At 53.0% G+C, this 12,485-nt stretch overlaps 7 protein-coding genes across 7 annotated transcripts; 3 read left to right on the top strand and 4 right to left on the bottom strand.

Moving 5' to 3' along the window:
• Positions 1–92: 92 nt before the first annotated feature.
• Positions 93–668, bottom strand: PV07_09729 (uncharacterized protein; the record flags this gene model as incomplete). Its single annotated transcript, XM_016397014.1, has 1 exon — positions 93–668. One exon carries the CDS (start codon positions 666–668, stop codon positions 93–95), a length of 576 nt encoding a protein of 191 aa, XP_016244205.1.
• A 630-nt stretch (positions 669–1,298) lies between these two features.
• On the bottom strand, positions 1,299–3,588 carry PV07_09727 (uncharacterized protein). Its single transcript, XM_016397012.1, has one exon. The coding sequence runs from the start codon at positions 3,451–3,453 to the stop codon at positions 2,560–2,562; it is 894 nt and encodes a 297-aa protein (XP_016244203.1). The 5' UTR covers positions 3,454–3,588; the 3' UTR covers positions 1,299–2,559.
• On the top strand, positions 1,613–2,414 carry PV07_09728 (uncharacterized protein; the record flags this gene model as incomplete). Its single annotated transcript, XM_016397013.1, has 2 exons — positions 1,613–2,177; positions 2,272–2,414. The coding sequence occupies 2 exons, from the start codon at positions 1,613–1,615 to the stop codon at positions 2,412–2,414; spliced, it is 708 nt and encodes a 235-aa protein (XP_016244204.1).
• A 179-nt stretch (positions 3,589–3,767) lies between the features above and the next one.
• PV07_09726 (uncharacterized protein) lies at positions 3,768–4,254 on the top strand (the record flags this gene model as incomplete). Its single annotated transcript, XM_016397011.1, has 3 exons — positions 3,768–3,809; positions 3,915–4,173; positions 4,226–4,254. The coding sequence occupies 3 exons, from the start codon at positions 3,768–3,770 to the stop codon at positions 4,252–4,254; spliced, it is 330 nt and encodes a 109-aa protein (XP_016244202.1).
• Positions 4,255–5,030: 776 nt separating this feature from the next.
• PV07_09725 (uncharacterized protein) lies at positions 5,031–6,035 on the top strand (the record flags this gene model as incomplete). Its single annotated transcript, XM_016397010.1, has 3 exons — positions 5,031–5,097; positions 5,209–5,660; positions 5,763–6,035. 3 exons carry the CDS (start codon positions 5,031–5,033, stop codon positions 6,033–6,035), a joined length of 792 nt encoding a protein of 263 aa, XP_016244201.1.
• A 4-nt stretch (positions 6,036–6,039) lies between these two features.
• Positions 6,040–8,535, bottom strand: PV07_09724 (uncharacterized protein). Its single transcript, XM_016397009.1, has 2 exons — positions 8,388–8,535; positions 6,040–8,338 (listed from the first exon to the last, which is right to left on the bottom strand). The coding sequence occupies exons 1-2, from the start codon at positions 8,402–8,404 to the stop codon at positions 6,682–6,684; spliced, it is 1,674 nt and encodes a 557-aa protein (XP_016244200.1). The 5' UTR covers positions 8,405–8,535; the 3' UTR covers positions 6,040–6,681.
• Positions 8,536–8,672: 137 nt separating this feature from the next.
• On the bottom strand, positions 8,673–12,298 carry PV07_09723 (uncharacterized protein). The gene is made up of 3 exons (XM_016397008.1): positions 12,114–12,298; positions 9,795–12,065; positions 8,673–9,733 (listed from the first exon to the last, which is right to left on the bottom strand). The coding sequence occupies exons 1-2, from the start codon at positions 12,186–12,188 to the stop codon at positions 10,395–10,397; spliced, it is 1,746 nt and encodes a 581-aa protein (XP_016244199.1). The 5' UTR covers positions 12,189–12,298; the 3' UTR covers positions 8,673–9,733; positions 9,795–10,394.
• Between the last annotated feature and the right edge of the window lie 187 nt (positions 12,299–12,485).

Below are 12,485 nucleotides of genomic sequence, written 5' to 3'. Positions count from 1 at the left end.
ATTTCTGCCTGTGAACGCCACAGATGAGAAGAGCCTTCGCAGCTGCAAAGTTCCCATGCCTGGTCCGCCCATCCATTTGTAGACGGATCCCTTCATGAGCCGCCAGAGCAAGTGCTTTTCCCCGGATTACACCCGTCGCGAGGCGGCGGCGCTGGCGCCGCTGGAGGCAGCCCACCGGCCGTAGCAATCGCGGTGGGAATGCTCGTGGGAACCACCGCGAGGCTTGTCCCTGCGAAGTGTGGAGCGGGTGTGGAGGCGGTTTGGTGCTTCGGCGGCTTCTTCGAGGGCGACGAGGGCGACGTAACCGCTGACTTGGGAGGCGCAGGTGGTGGTGTGTAACTGGATGTGGCTATCGCTGATTCTATCGTCTTCATGAACCCGAGTGTCCCCTGAGCATCTGCTGGGGTGGTAGAAGACGGGGCAGCAGCAGGGGGGGGAGGAGGAGGGCCCCCGAAGTCGCCGCACCGTGTATCGCCCACAGCCAGGGGCTGGATGACGCCCGTGAGAGACGCGTCGCAGATTGCAAACGTCGATTCGGACGCACACACGATCTGGCCCGCGTACGTGCATTGGCCCTGGCCCAGGTACTTTGGGTCCGGGGAGGGGTAGGCCGTGGTGAACCTTGTGGCGGAGGGGAGGAGGATGAGGATGAGCGGGTATATTATCATCGTTCGTAATGGGGATAGTCTTGCCTTTTCTGGAGCTGTCTGATGTTGCAACTGGATCCCAAGGTGTGATTGAGGGAGGGGGGATTGCGTTCGTTCAGTGGTGATCTGGGAATCGATTGATCGATGGTTCGTTTCTCGAGAGCAAAGATGGGCAAGCAGGGCAAGCGACCGGACAGCAGATAAAGACATCAGAGAAGCATTGTCCCCCTCATGCCCCGGTTCTTTGTTGTCTTGTGCGTGGCTGTCGTTTTGTTCTCTTTGTGGGCTGTGTAGTGCTTTTCCATTCAGTCAACCGTTCTTATACAATGAGTGTGCTTTGTTCATGAATCTAATATTATTAGCTGGACGCCGTCATTGCAAGGCGTAGTTGGACATGACGAGGCTGACTTCGAAAAGGGGGCTCTTGTATCATCGGCAAACGCCCGACACCTGCTACGATGATTAGGCCATGTCTGCCCATAGAGCGCTAAAGGCCCAGCCAGTCAAATAAGGACCATCTTTTGCACGCTTGCAGAGTTTGCTTTCGCGTCCCTAGACAAGCTGTATTCTTTGCTGCCTTCACTCTACGACAAGGCTGCGGGGCAAGCGCATCGCGGGCGAACACCATTTGAAAACGCGCCCCTACGATAAGGCAACGGTTTAGCTTTTTAATGTATCGTCTCAACATGCCATATGTCTATTCAAGTCGATCTTGGTGAACGCCTCTGTCTATCGCGGTCAGAGACATTCCGACATTGATAATCTCCGTGGCTTCGCGCCTCTCCTTCAGAGTATGCCATCCCATCTTCGCGAAGTACTTATCAAACGCAAGAGCCTTCTCTTCGGCATCGAAGAGGAGAGCAATAGGTCCCCGTCCAGTATCTGGCCCCCTCATAGATCCGCTAATGCAGTTCCTTAGCCCAATTTTCTGCGATTTTCCATAATACCTGGCGTCAGTCTCGATCATGTCCGAGGCCGGTGTAGCCGATAGCGTCCAGGCTCGTCGACAACGTCGACGCGCAGCTGGGCAGAGTGGAGGCGAGTTTGAGATCGTTCGTCACAATGGTACGATCAGTTACCGCTATGTTTGGCCAGACAAAGAAAAGGATTTTGTTGATCGCCTTGTTTCCTGGGCTGTCGCTGGACCAACCACAGCTTCTGTTGTGACCGAGTCAGACAAGACTCCCGATCACAATGCCCAGGTCGAGACAAAGAAAGACAATCCGAACGAGGAAAACATTGTATTAAACGTGCAGGACACTGAAACAAAGGCATTGAGTGATGATGTTGGCTGCGTTGAGATGATAACTTCGGGACAAGAGGTCAGGAAGGCACGCGGGGCTTTCCGAAGGCTGAATAGGCGCATATCTGGATGGCTGCAGTGCAAAAAGGCCGATGGGAAAGAAGATGAACTCGAGGAGAGCAGCGGACTAGCGCCAGAACAAGGCCAGCCCTGGATTTCTCAACCCCAGCTGCCGCCAGTCCATACGGAGAGCCCTGTTAAGGAGCAATTAGAGTTCGAGGCTGACCGTACGTTCTCCCTCAGTTGACATGACTTTTCTCCTCTGGCATGATTGTCTTCAGACCTTCGTCATTGTTGGTATAGGCTAACTGAAATCCGCAGGTGTATCGACACATGAGGACGTGAACTGGGGATTTTTTCTTGCACAACACGGCAGTTCGGACTTGGCCAGACAATTCGAGAATGAGATTCGGTGTTCGAACGTCATCGATGATCAGAACCTCAGCGATGGTGAGAAGGATTGATAGGCCATACACCTCAAGGTCAAAATCTGCTGATCTTCACGGCTGTCATGGTCCTCGGATAGCATGACGCCGTCGCCGTTGAGGTTGTTGTCAGAAACGGGTAGACCTCAGCCTGTACCGCAGGAACACAAATCCATAGGCAGCGTTAGACATTTTCCATCTCATCCACCTGAATATGTTCTTTGTCTCGTTGGACGTATGACTCTGCCTTCTTGGCTGCAATCTCGTCAATGAGTGGCCGATTGCTGAGTGCGGCTGCTGCAGCTGCTTGTCCAGCCTCGACTCTGCTGGAGCCTTTCCCACTACCAAGGTACTGGTTGTCCCAGCCCCAACCAGTCAAATAGACTCCAATAAAGTAGGTCTCTTTTCCTTGGCCGTAGTGGACAACGGGTTCCTTTTCATCAACATAATTGATCTTCACACCCTTCGCCAGGATCTTCTTGGCCAGCTCCTCCTTGCTTTTCTTTGAGGGGGCATTATTAGCATTGAGGGCGGCCTGCAATTTGGGATCCCACAGCTGGTGAAGCCATTTCTTAGCTTGCCTTCCCTCATCCGCGTCAGTCAAGATTACAGCAGCAACATAGGCCTCGAAAACATCTCCCTTGATCTTGAGCCAAGCATGAGGTGCCTGATTCTGGAATTGCTTGTAGCTTTGTATTTGCTTGTCCAGTCCGTAGAGGCTGGCATATTGACCGATGGTTTCGTTCCTGACCAGAGACTCTCGAATCTGAGACATCTTTCCCGGATCCAGACTCGGGAATCGGTCGAAAATTAATTGGGTTGCAAAGAGTTCAAGGTAAGCATCTCCGAGGAACTCAAGTCTGTCGTAGCTGGCGTGGACATTACCGGGTGCTTGGCTGGGGTGCGTGAAGACGACGGATCGGTATTTCTCGTGGATTTGCGGCAGGGGAGGAAGTCCATTATTGATTGATGTCTCAACATTGGTGTGACTTGGGGGTTTCGGGTTGTCTCTGTGTGGCTTTTTGGGACGGTGGTTCTGGTCGCCTTGGAACTTGCGCTTTCTGTCAAAGTCCGGCATGATCCGGGTGATAAGATATCTGGGGATCCTGGCACTGGATCACCATGTCTGATGCATTCTTATTACCCTGGAAGTAGCAGTTCTCGTGTGAGAGAGATGGACGGGCAGATGCATAGGCAGAAGGTCGAAGGCACGATGAAAGTGGTTGTGAAAATTGTGAAAGGGGAAAGTGGAGGCGAGTTGGATCTTCCGGCGGCAACTGGTGCCGGGGCGCAATTCTGTGTAGCCTCAATTTGGTTTCAATTCGTAACTTGACCTGCTTGTCTTTCTCCAGAACATTCAATCAACCAACTTCTCCCCTGTACAGCATTGCAATGGCTTCTCCGTCGAGAGGTCGGCTACTACAGCTGATGCAGGTAAGATTGACCCCCAACAACACGCCTGCCCTTGGCCATAACGCGCAATCACCAATTGGTGCTCCCTTCATATTGCGCTCCTGCTGATCAGTCAACCTTCCACAGCTTCAATGCTCAATCTTCTCTACGACCTTCAACCCGATGCAGCAGCGTTTAGGCAACAAAGTCCTACGCCAACGGTTAAGAGGCCCAGCGTTGGCATCGTACTACCCCCGACGATCAGCCACCGTGGAAGACGTTCTGGACGAGTTCAAAAAGTTTGATCTGGAGGGTTTCAACGAAGAAGAGGACGACAGACTGGAGAATGTCGCCTTTGCCAAGCTACGGGGAAAGGGTGCGCCCAAGAAGAAGAAGTCGGCAGCAGGTACGGTCATCAAAGGCTCGAGCAGCCAACAAGAAACTAACATATCCTGCAGAGGGCCGGGCCAACAAGAAGAGGAGATAATCTTGGGTGAAGACAATCTTGGATTGCTGTATATCAACATTGAGATACCCACCACGAATTTGATGCACGCTCGGTTTGCGATTCTCATACTCTTCCTAGCTCCCCTTGCCGGCAATCAGTCGATGCTGTCGATCCTCAACCTCTCTGCCTGGGCAATGCGAAGCTTTGTACTGCTCCTGATAGCGCCGTATCTTGCCTGTGTGCAAAAGGTCGAGCTCTTCAGGGCACTCAGCTTGCGTCGATCCGTTCCACCGGCGACCGAACTCGGCATCATCGGGATTGGAGGTCGAGATCGGCCGAGGGTGTCGATACAATGTCTGGTGACTTGCAGCCCTCTTTGGCGCCCTTGTAAATTGTGTGTGTGTCCCGAATTCGAAGAGACGGGGCATTGCCGGCACCCCGGTTCTCGAGAACGAGATGGCTCCGGCCTGTGTCAATTATCATTCGTCAGGGCATTGTTTCGAGACACCATCTCCGCATGCAGCTGCAACTTTCTTCCCCGCAAGCTTCTTCCGCAAACCCTTAGCAACCAGACGACCTTACCCCTCTGTTGCGTGCCTGTTGGTCATACATCATGGTCCTCAGAATTCTTCCCAGGTGGTTTCGATCGCTGCGGGGCATAGACATGGCCCAATGGCCCATATATCTTTCACGCTCGACTTCCGGTGGCAGCGCGCGTTGCTGTCGTTCCCTCTCTCACTTTCTTCTGCCTCCCACCCACTGTGCACTGCTCCCATCTGATTGAATCCTTGACTTTCCATAGAAAGATTTCCACCATGTCAGGTCTCCATGAGGTCCAAACAGGCTCCGGCAAGTTAGCCAACAAGGTGGCCATTGTCACAGGTAAGTAAGCCTCGATTGCCCGTCACTCTGCTTTGAGAGCATGGCAAACTGCCACAGAGTCCCGAAGAGTGACTAGATATCACGACCTATGCCTGACGTACTTCTCCTTAGGTGCCGCCTCAGGTTTTGGTCTCGCTTGCGTCCGGAAATTTATCGACGAAGGCGCCAAAGTCGTCGCCGCGGACATGAACGAGGCAGGTCTCCAGAAGGCCTACGCCAGTGCCGCTGACAGCCACGTTGCGACTCTTACCGCCAACGTCACCTCGTCCAGCGACTGGAGCAAAATGGTCGACATAGCCGTCTCGAAATTCGGCGGATTGGACATCGTCGTTAACAACGCCGGGACGTCTTACAAGAACAAGCCCACGCTGGAAGTGACCGAGGATGAGTACGACAAGGTCATGGCCGTGAATGTCAAGAGCATCTTTTTGAGCATACCAGCTGCAGTCCCTGCGCTGAAGAACCGGGGAGGTGGCTGTATCATCAACATTGCCAGTATAGGGGCCATGAGGCCTAGGCCCGGGTTGGTATGGTACAATGCGAGCAAGGGCGCCGTTGCGAACGTGAGTTTTCCATGACAGCCTTCCACCTAGACTTGGTTGCCACATATGCATCTTGATATTCCTTTCCTATCCGTCGCTGGGGCTAATGGCATCTTGGAACAGGCCACCAAGGGTCTTGCCGCCGAATTCGGCAAAGACCAAATCCGCGTGAACGCCCTTTGCCCCTTGCTCTCTGGCACCGGCCTCTTCGAGTCCTTTGTGGGAGTTCCTTACAACGAGGAAAACATGAAGAAGTTCTTGTTCAACGTCCCGCTGGGCAGACTGACGGACCCGTCTGACGTGGCGAACGTGGCGGCATTCCTGGCCAGCGACGAGGGCAAGTTTATCACAGGCGTGAATATGGAGGTCGACGGCGGCAGGGCTGTTGGCTCGTAGGCTTGCGGGGTCGGCACCCAAAGATACAAGCATGGAGGGGAAGAGGTGTACGAACAGAGATTGGAGGAGCAACACATTATACTGTGGAAGGGTGCGAGGCATTTGGGACCTTGAGTTGGAAGATGTCTGTATCAACCAATGCCTTTGACTTTGTTTTTGCAACGATTGTCACAGCCCCTATGCCGGCAATCTTTTCGTAGAGACCGCCTCTCGATGCCGGGAGACAGAGGTTGCACAAGTGGGAGAACGAAAAGCCACAAGAACAAGCGAGCTCTCTCCTCTGCGCCGCTTTCTCTTATCCAAATGTCTCATTCCAAAAATTCCCTTTTTTTTGCTAGCAACGGCTGGCATCGCATCCGAGTGCGAGTTGTTGAGCTGTGAGTCCCATCCATGCCCCTTCCCGTCTCATGCTTTTTTGGTGCAATGCTATGATTGAATGACGCTCACGCCCGCTCGAATCCATTTTTTCCTCCAAGACCTTAATGTTCGTGGGTGGGACGAAGAGTTGCTCGATAGGTGGAAAAAGACAGCGCCCGGACAAACTCAAACATCCAGGTGTTTGTGCCTCTTCAACCGGACTGTCCTCAGTCCCGCTACACCACAGCTGCTTTGTAGATCGACCGACCAAGCAACCCGGTAAATTCCACTAGAATGCCGCTCTTCCAATCCCATCGTCCCCTTCCATCAGCTGCTGCAGGTGCTGATCTGCGAGGTCACTACGCAGCGCTTCCCTCTCGCTCTCTCTTTCCCTCACGTCCCACTCATTCAACACTTCGCGCTTGAGCTTCTGCTTCTCTGCGATCTCGGTCCGCATTCGTTCGGCCTCGGCCTCGAGCATCTTTATCCGCTTTTCCTGGTCAAGGGGGAGTCCAGAGGGAAGCAGTTTACCACCAGGGACGATCTTCTCGTTCGTCGCCAGATGCTGTTGAACGGAGTTGAAGCGTTGTGAGCGAGGGTATGTGGTGCTAGTGCTGTTGTTGCCTCGGAACGGGAATGTGGCATCGCCTCCGACAGGCCCGCCTCGTCCAAACCCGCCACGGTAACTGGACCCTCCGGTATATTCACCCCGGTTGCTGGAGCCAAAGTCGCCTCCGCGTCCGTGAGAGCTTCCTCTCGGTCCATACGGCGCAGGGCCTCTGAAAGGTAAGCCTCCTCGGCCACGCATTGGAGGGCCTGAGAAATCTCGAGATTGCGGACCGTCGAATCTACCAACAGAACCGCGAGGTCTGGTGGGAGCGTTAAGTGCAGAGGCGCCTCCGCCACGACTGTGAGCAGACATGGACATCGATGCCGCAGGGCCGGTAGGTGGAGACTGAATGGGTTGACTGAAACTGCGTGATGGACCCGTGGGTGGTGGTCTTTCGTAGTTGCCATTTCGATAACTGCTGGGACCAGAGGGCGGCTGTCGGGTTTCGCCGTTCGCCTGTACCTCGTCCCGCGGTGTACTCACGTCAGTTTCCCGAGAACGTTGATCTCCATCTGTAACTGAGGGTGCAGCGGGGGATCTGCCTCGAAAGCTGGCGGAGTCGGCATTGTCATAATAGTCTCGAGCGGGATGTGCTGGTGACCTCGGTAGAGAGCCTGCTAAGCTCATGCGGTCTGGATGAATTGGGGGAGATGACCTTCGTGAAGTATTGTGCGAAGCTGCGCCAGAATCTCTCGGCGAAGGAGACCTTCTCACCCAATTGTCGTGCTGCCTTCGACGCGGCGGCGTTCTAGACCTGGGTCTGTAACTCTCACCTCCTCTTGGTGAATTTCTGATGGGTGACCGTTCGCGATCAAATCTGCTCCGGTCGGGGGAGATTCGTCCGCGTTTGGGTGAGCGTCGCGCAGGGTCAGGAGAAAACTCTCTGAACCTCTTTGCGTCCGGTGGACTTCGAGTTCTCCCACCAGGCGGGGACCGAGATCTTCTCCTTGGTGGCGATCTTCGCGGTGAGTAGCGGCGAGGGGGTGAACGTCTGTTGGGAAATAAATCTTCTCTTCTATTCGGCGGGGTTCGTGAGCGTCGTCGAAAGGCCGGGGACCGGCTGCGTGGCCTTGTCACCCTTGCACTCGCATTTGGCACATATGAGTCAATGTCATCTCTTCGGTCATCGCGCCGGCCATCTCTTCTGTCAGCCGTCCACGAGTCTGCGGTAAACCGATCGCGGTCACGTTCCCGATCACGATTCGGGGGTCTGTATGAATTATCGCCTCCTGAGCCACCCGGTCTGTAGCTTTCTCCCTCGCCAAAATACTCGACGTCTGGGTGCGAATCTCGTTCTCGATGTCCCCTATCTCGGGGTGCGGGCGATCGCCGTGACCTGGCATGGGTCAGTCATCTCGACGAAATCAGTACTGCGGAGAACTTACCCCCGGTAGCGGTCCATGAGGACGGGTAATAGAGAGGTCAGCAACAGGGCGAGGTGAAAACCGGCTTTGTGAAGTTCATATCACTTTGAGCTGACGGGACATAGTTTCCCACCCGATGAGTTGTGGCATTACAGGTCCGCAAGGAGCTTCGAGACGATGTCGCCATCTGAATGCTTTGCTGGCTCGCTGGATCCAGAAATTATATGCCAAGCCTCAGCCTCGCCTGGCACGAGGCTCCGGCAGTATTTCCTGGCGCAGTTTTACTCTTAGGCGGTACCAGGGACGGGACAAATTGAGCCCAGGAGCATTTCCTAGCCCATAATCTAGAATAGATTTACAGAGTCCAAACCAGTCATCACCCAGCTTCAGAAACGGATGCACTGCTCAGGAACCACTGCTTAATTATCACGTTTTCATCCCAACACTCCCTACTAGGCTTAGCACAGGCGATGCAATGGCGTGTGGATCAGCCTAATCATTCACGTCGAAAAGTGCTTCGTCGTTCCCGTATAGGATGCAGCAGAGCCACATGAGCAATGATGTGGACAGCAACCTCGACTCTTCCAGAGTTGAATAAAATCGCACTGCTGGCTGACCATGTCCGGCACCTGTCGACCGCCGTTTTTTGCGCTGCGTTTGAAGGTCTGCGCATCCTTCTCTGAGGATTGGTAATAGCAAGCCCCCAGCTCACTGTGCGGGAACATAGAACCAATCTTGGATCGATTGGCGAACAGGAACTATCTTGCATGTAAGACAAGGTAAGCATATCGCCAAAGCGACTCGCATTCAAGGATGAAGAACTTATTCCAAGTTTTCTTTGTTCCTTTGCAAAAGGATTGGGAGAATCTGCCGTACTTGTGCTGCGCCAAACGAATGAGATATTGGCAGAAGTTGGTTGACCCAGTGATGAGCTCACTTGAGGCTGACTGAATCCCAACATATCAATACAGTACGAGTAATGCGAATATGCGATAGAGCAGGAAGAAAGGGATGCTGGCACTGTATCGGTCTCACATCTAAACGGTAGAGATCTGAATGTGGTGGATGGAAAGACATGTTATATGATAACAAAGCGGCCCCGTTTGAGGAGATTGATCAGATCTTCATCCTCGTCGGCGTAAATCACGCTGCTGGCCGATTGGGATACGGACGAATCTCGATTTTCAGGAATGGCTGAACATCAGCCGGGCCAGGACGAGAATGAAAGACCTGGCACAGCTGAAAGAGTCCGCAGGGTCAGCTTTAGAACCAATTCAAGAAGATGCTTCATCAGGTTGGAGCGCAAAATGGTGGCCATCTTCCAACAATCCGCCAGAGCCCAAGCTCGAAAAATAGCCTGGTTGACACTATGATAATTAGAATTAATTCAGATTGTAAGATGGAAACAACGAAGTTAGGAAATCTCACCAAATCTTCTCGTAGGCATAAATTGATAGTGGGATGTAAGTGGCCCAACATACAGCAGTTTTCTAGCGAATACTGATGAGTTGCTTCCAACTGAGAAGGGCAGCCAAGGTCCGCATGCGCCTGATTCATTGGCTACCGCATGCATTGTTATCATCTTCCATTGCAGAGGCCGGAGCTTGAGCTCTATGCAACGCTGAGGTATTTGTTGCCTCTTCATGCACGGTGTTGCCTCACGGGCTTAAGTCCAGCAATTCTGCTCAGCCATATCTGCAAGGACACCGGCCAGTCAAGCACCTTTTTAGAACGTGCCAAAATTCATCTGGGTTGACATTTCGGCTCGAGAGCGCTTGGGAAGGATTCGCGAAATCCGATGATTAACCCAGTGATTCCGGAATGGACTTCGACGTCGGTAAGAGAGTTTCAGGCTCGCTTTGCTCAGGCGTCCTGACGCGAAATCCTTGGTCGATGACGGGTTGGAGTCATTTCTTCAAGGTATGGCGAAACGCACGACCTTTCCACAAATGACACTGGAGGATCATGTCATGCTTCCACTGTTACAACTCTGGATGTGGTCTCGATGGCGCTGTGAGTGCTTTCAAATCATCTCTTTCCCCTTCTTTCTTCATCCCTTTTCTGCCGCTTCCTGTGTTCTGACGCAATCATCTCGGACAAGTCATCCTGGAAATCCCAATTGGGATTCTGCTCTGCTTTACGACCTTGTTCGTATGCGCGTCGCAGTTCTTCTTTATCCATCCCATCATGTGCTGCAAGAGCATCCGGGTCCATTGACACATCCACATCGCCGGGCTTCTTTCGTTTGCGGGAAGTATCATCTTGTCCCAGGATGGGAACACTAGCCGCAGATTGCTGTTGAGCGGCCTTCAGATCATAGACGCGGTCGCCGCCAAAGAAACCTTCAACGCGAGACTGGCGTTCTGGAATGACTTGGTACGCGGAACGTGGATGAGACGATTCTTCAGTTTCCGTTCCTCGGCGTTTTCGCAAGTCAAATTCAGAGACGGTTTCCGTGCCACCAATTTCAGTTGGCACGGCGGAAGTCATGCCGCTGGGTGTCTCCAGACCGGTTGAAGTGTCCAATCCAGCTCCGCCTTCCTCTTCGTCTTCCTCCTCCTCCTCCTCTTCTTCTTCCTCTTCCTCTTCGGATTCTTCTTGTTGTTGTAATTCGCCCCACAGTTCTTTCTCCACAGGCTCACCTTGCTGAGCGTTCTGTTGCTGCTGTAGCACGCCGAAGATGTCGCCGCCATAAAGTGGTCTGTTCGTCGCTTCATCCACAGGGGGTTTGCCCCATTGACCGGGTGCAAACCCCCAGCTTGCGCCGGCGGGAGGAGGCGCATTCACGCCTGGTACCTTGAGAGCTGGATACGACGGAGGCGGCCCGTATCTCTGCATATTGATCAACCACGGAGGAGGCGCGCCCGGGGGCATATTCAGTGCCTCCTTCAATTCGTCGGATAACTCCCCAGGTCGCAAGTGTCGCAGGTTTGTTTCAAACTCCTTGCCCTCGTAATAGACCTCGCCATACCTCGTCAGCTCCGGTTTGGTCTGGAACCTGAAGAACGCATCGTAAAGTTTCTGGTAATCAATATCAAGTTTGCCCGTCTTTCCCTGTACTCGCTCACGTTGTTTCTGCTTCAAAGTGGCGTTTTCTTGCTTCTCCAAAATCGCGTCTCGCATTTCTGCGATGCCCGTTTCTTGGATGAATTTTGGCAGTGCGAACGGCGGCTTTTCGATTCCTCGTTTCGAAGATAGATACTCTCTCTTTAGTGACCAATGATTCGGTACCGGGACAACATTTCGATAGGACTTGATATGGACCAACAACCTGGGATCGGGCGCTGAGGTGTCTGTCCATTCCACCATCTCAGGCTTCTTGACGAGAGCCTTTAGCTCTGCCACAGACAACTTTGTCATCTCTTTCTTCTTTTTCTTGGAGATCTTTGGCGCAGCATTTTCTTCGTCTTCATCTGGAATGTCGTCGTCATCGTCGTAGTACACTTCAGGTTTCTCTGGTTCTTTCAGTGCGGCATCTTCCTTATCTGCCTCCTCGAATTTTTCCATCACAGTTTTGTACATGTCAAACAAAGGATTTTCCTCGTCGACAATGAGTGGGTCGGCAAGGGCGCCACCATTGCGCGCATCTTCCAATTTGATCTTTCCGCCATTTGATGCTGCAGATTGTTCCTGTTCCGGCTCGGGTTTGGGGGATGTTCCATTTGTGACTGTGGTTTCTGAGGTTGGCTCAGTGCCGGACTGCATGGCGTTAGAATCGGAAGATGGATGGCAAAACAGTACGTGTACCTTTTTCTTCTCCTTCTCGGCCTTCTTCTTTGCTCGCTTAAGCTGATTTTTGGTCGGCTTCGCAGCGGCAGCCATGGTGAAGAATTGTTGCCCCAAAACTTGGTTCTGCGATTCAAGTGGGTGGGCTCTACTTTTGCGAGAAAACCAGAGCTAGAGAAGAGCGTAATGGCAATGGGCGGAGGAGGTACTTGGGGGAGCGTTTTTGAGATGGGCGTTCAACGAGTAATGAAGTAGCCAAGTGCAACAGTTGCAAAAATGCCAAGCGTTCCGAGAGCCTCCTCAAGAAAGCTATTGGTACATAGCCGCTCAGCCTCGCCAGCCTTTACGCTGGGTCTCTGGCTACAAGGCTGAGCACTATCTCGTTTTCAACCT

This window comes from Cladophialophora immunda, assembly GCF_000835495.1.
Source record: "Cladophialophora immunda strain CBS 83496 unplaced genomic scaffold supercont1.6, whole genome shotgun sequence".
Lineage (NCBI taxonomy): Eukaryota > Fungi > Ascomycota > Eurotiomycetes > Chaetothyriales > Herpotrichiellaceae > Cladophialophora > Cladophialophora immunda.
This window is presented reverse-complemented; position numbering and strand designations above follow the sequence as displayed.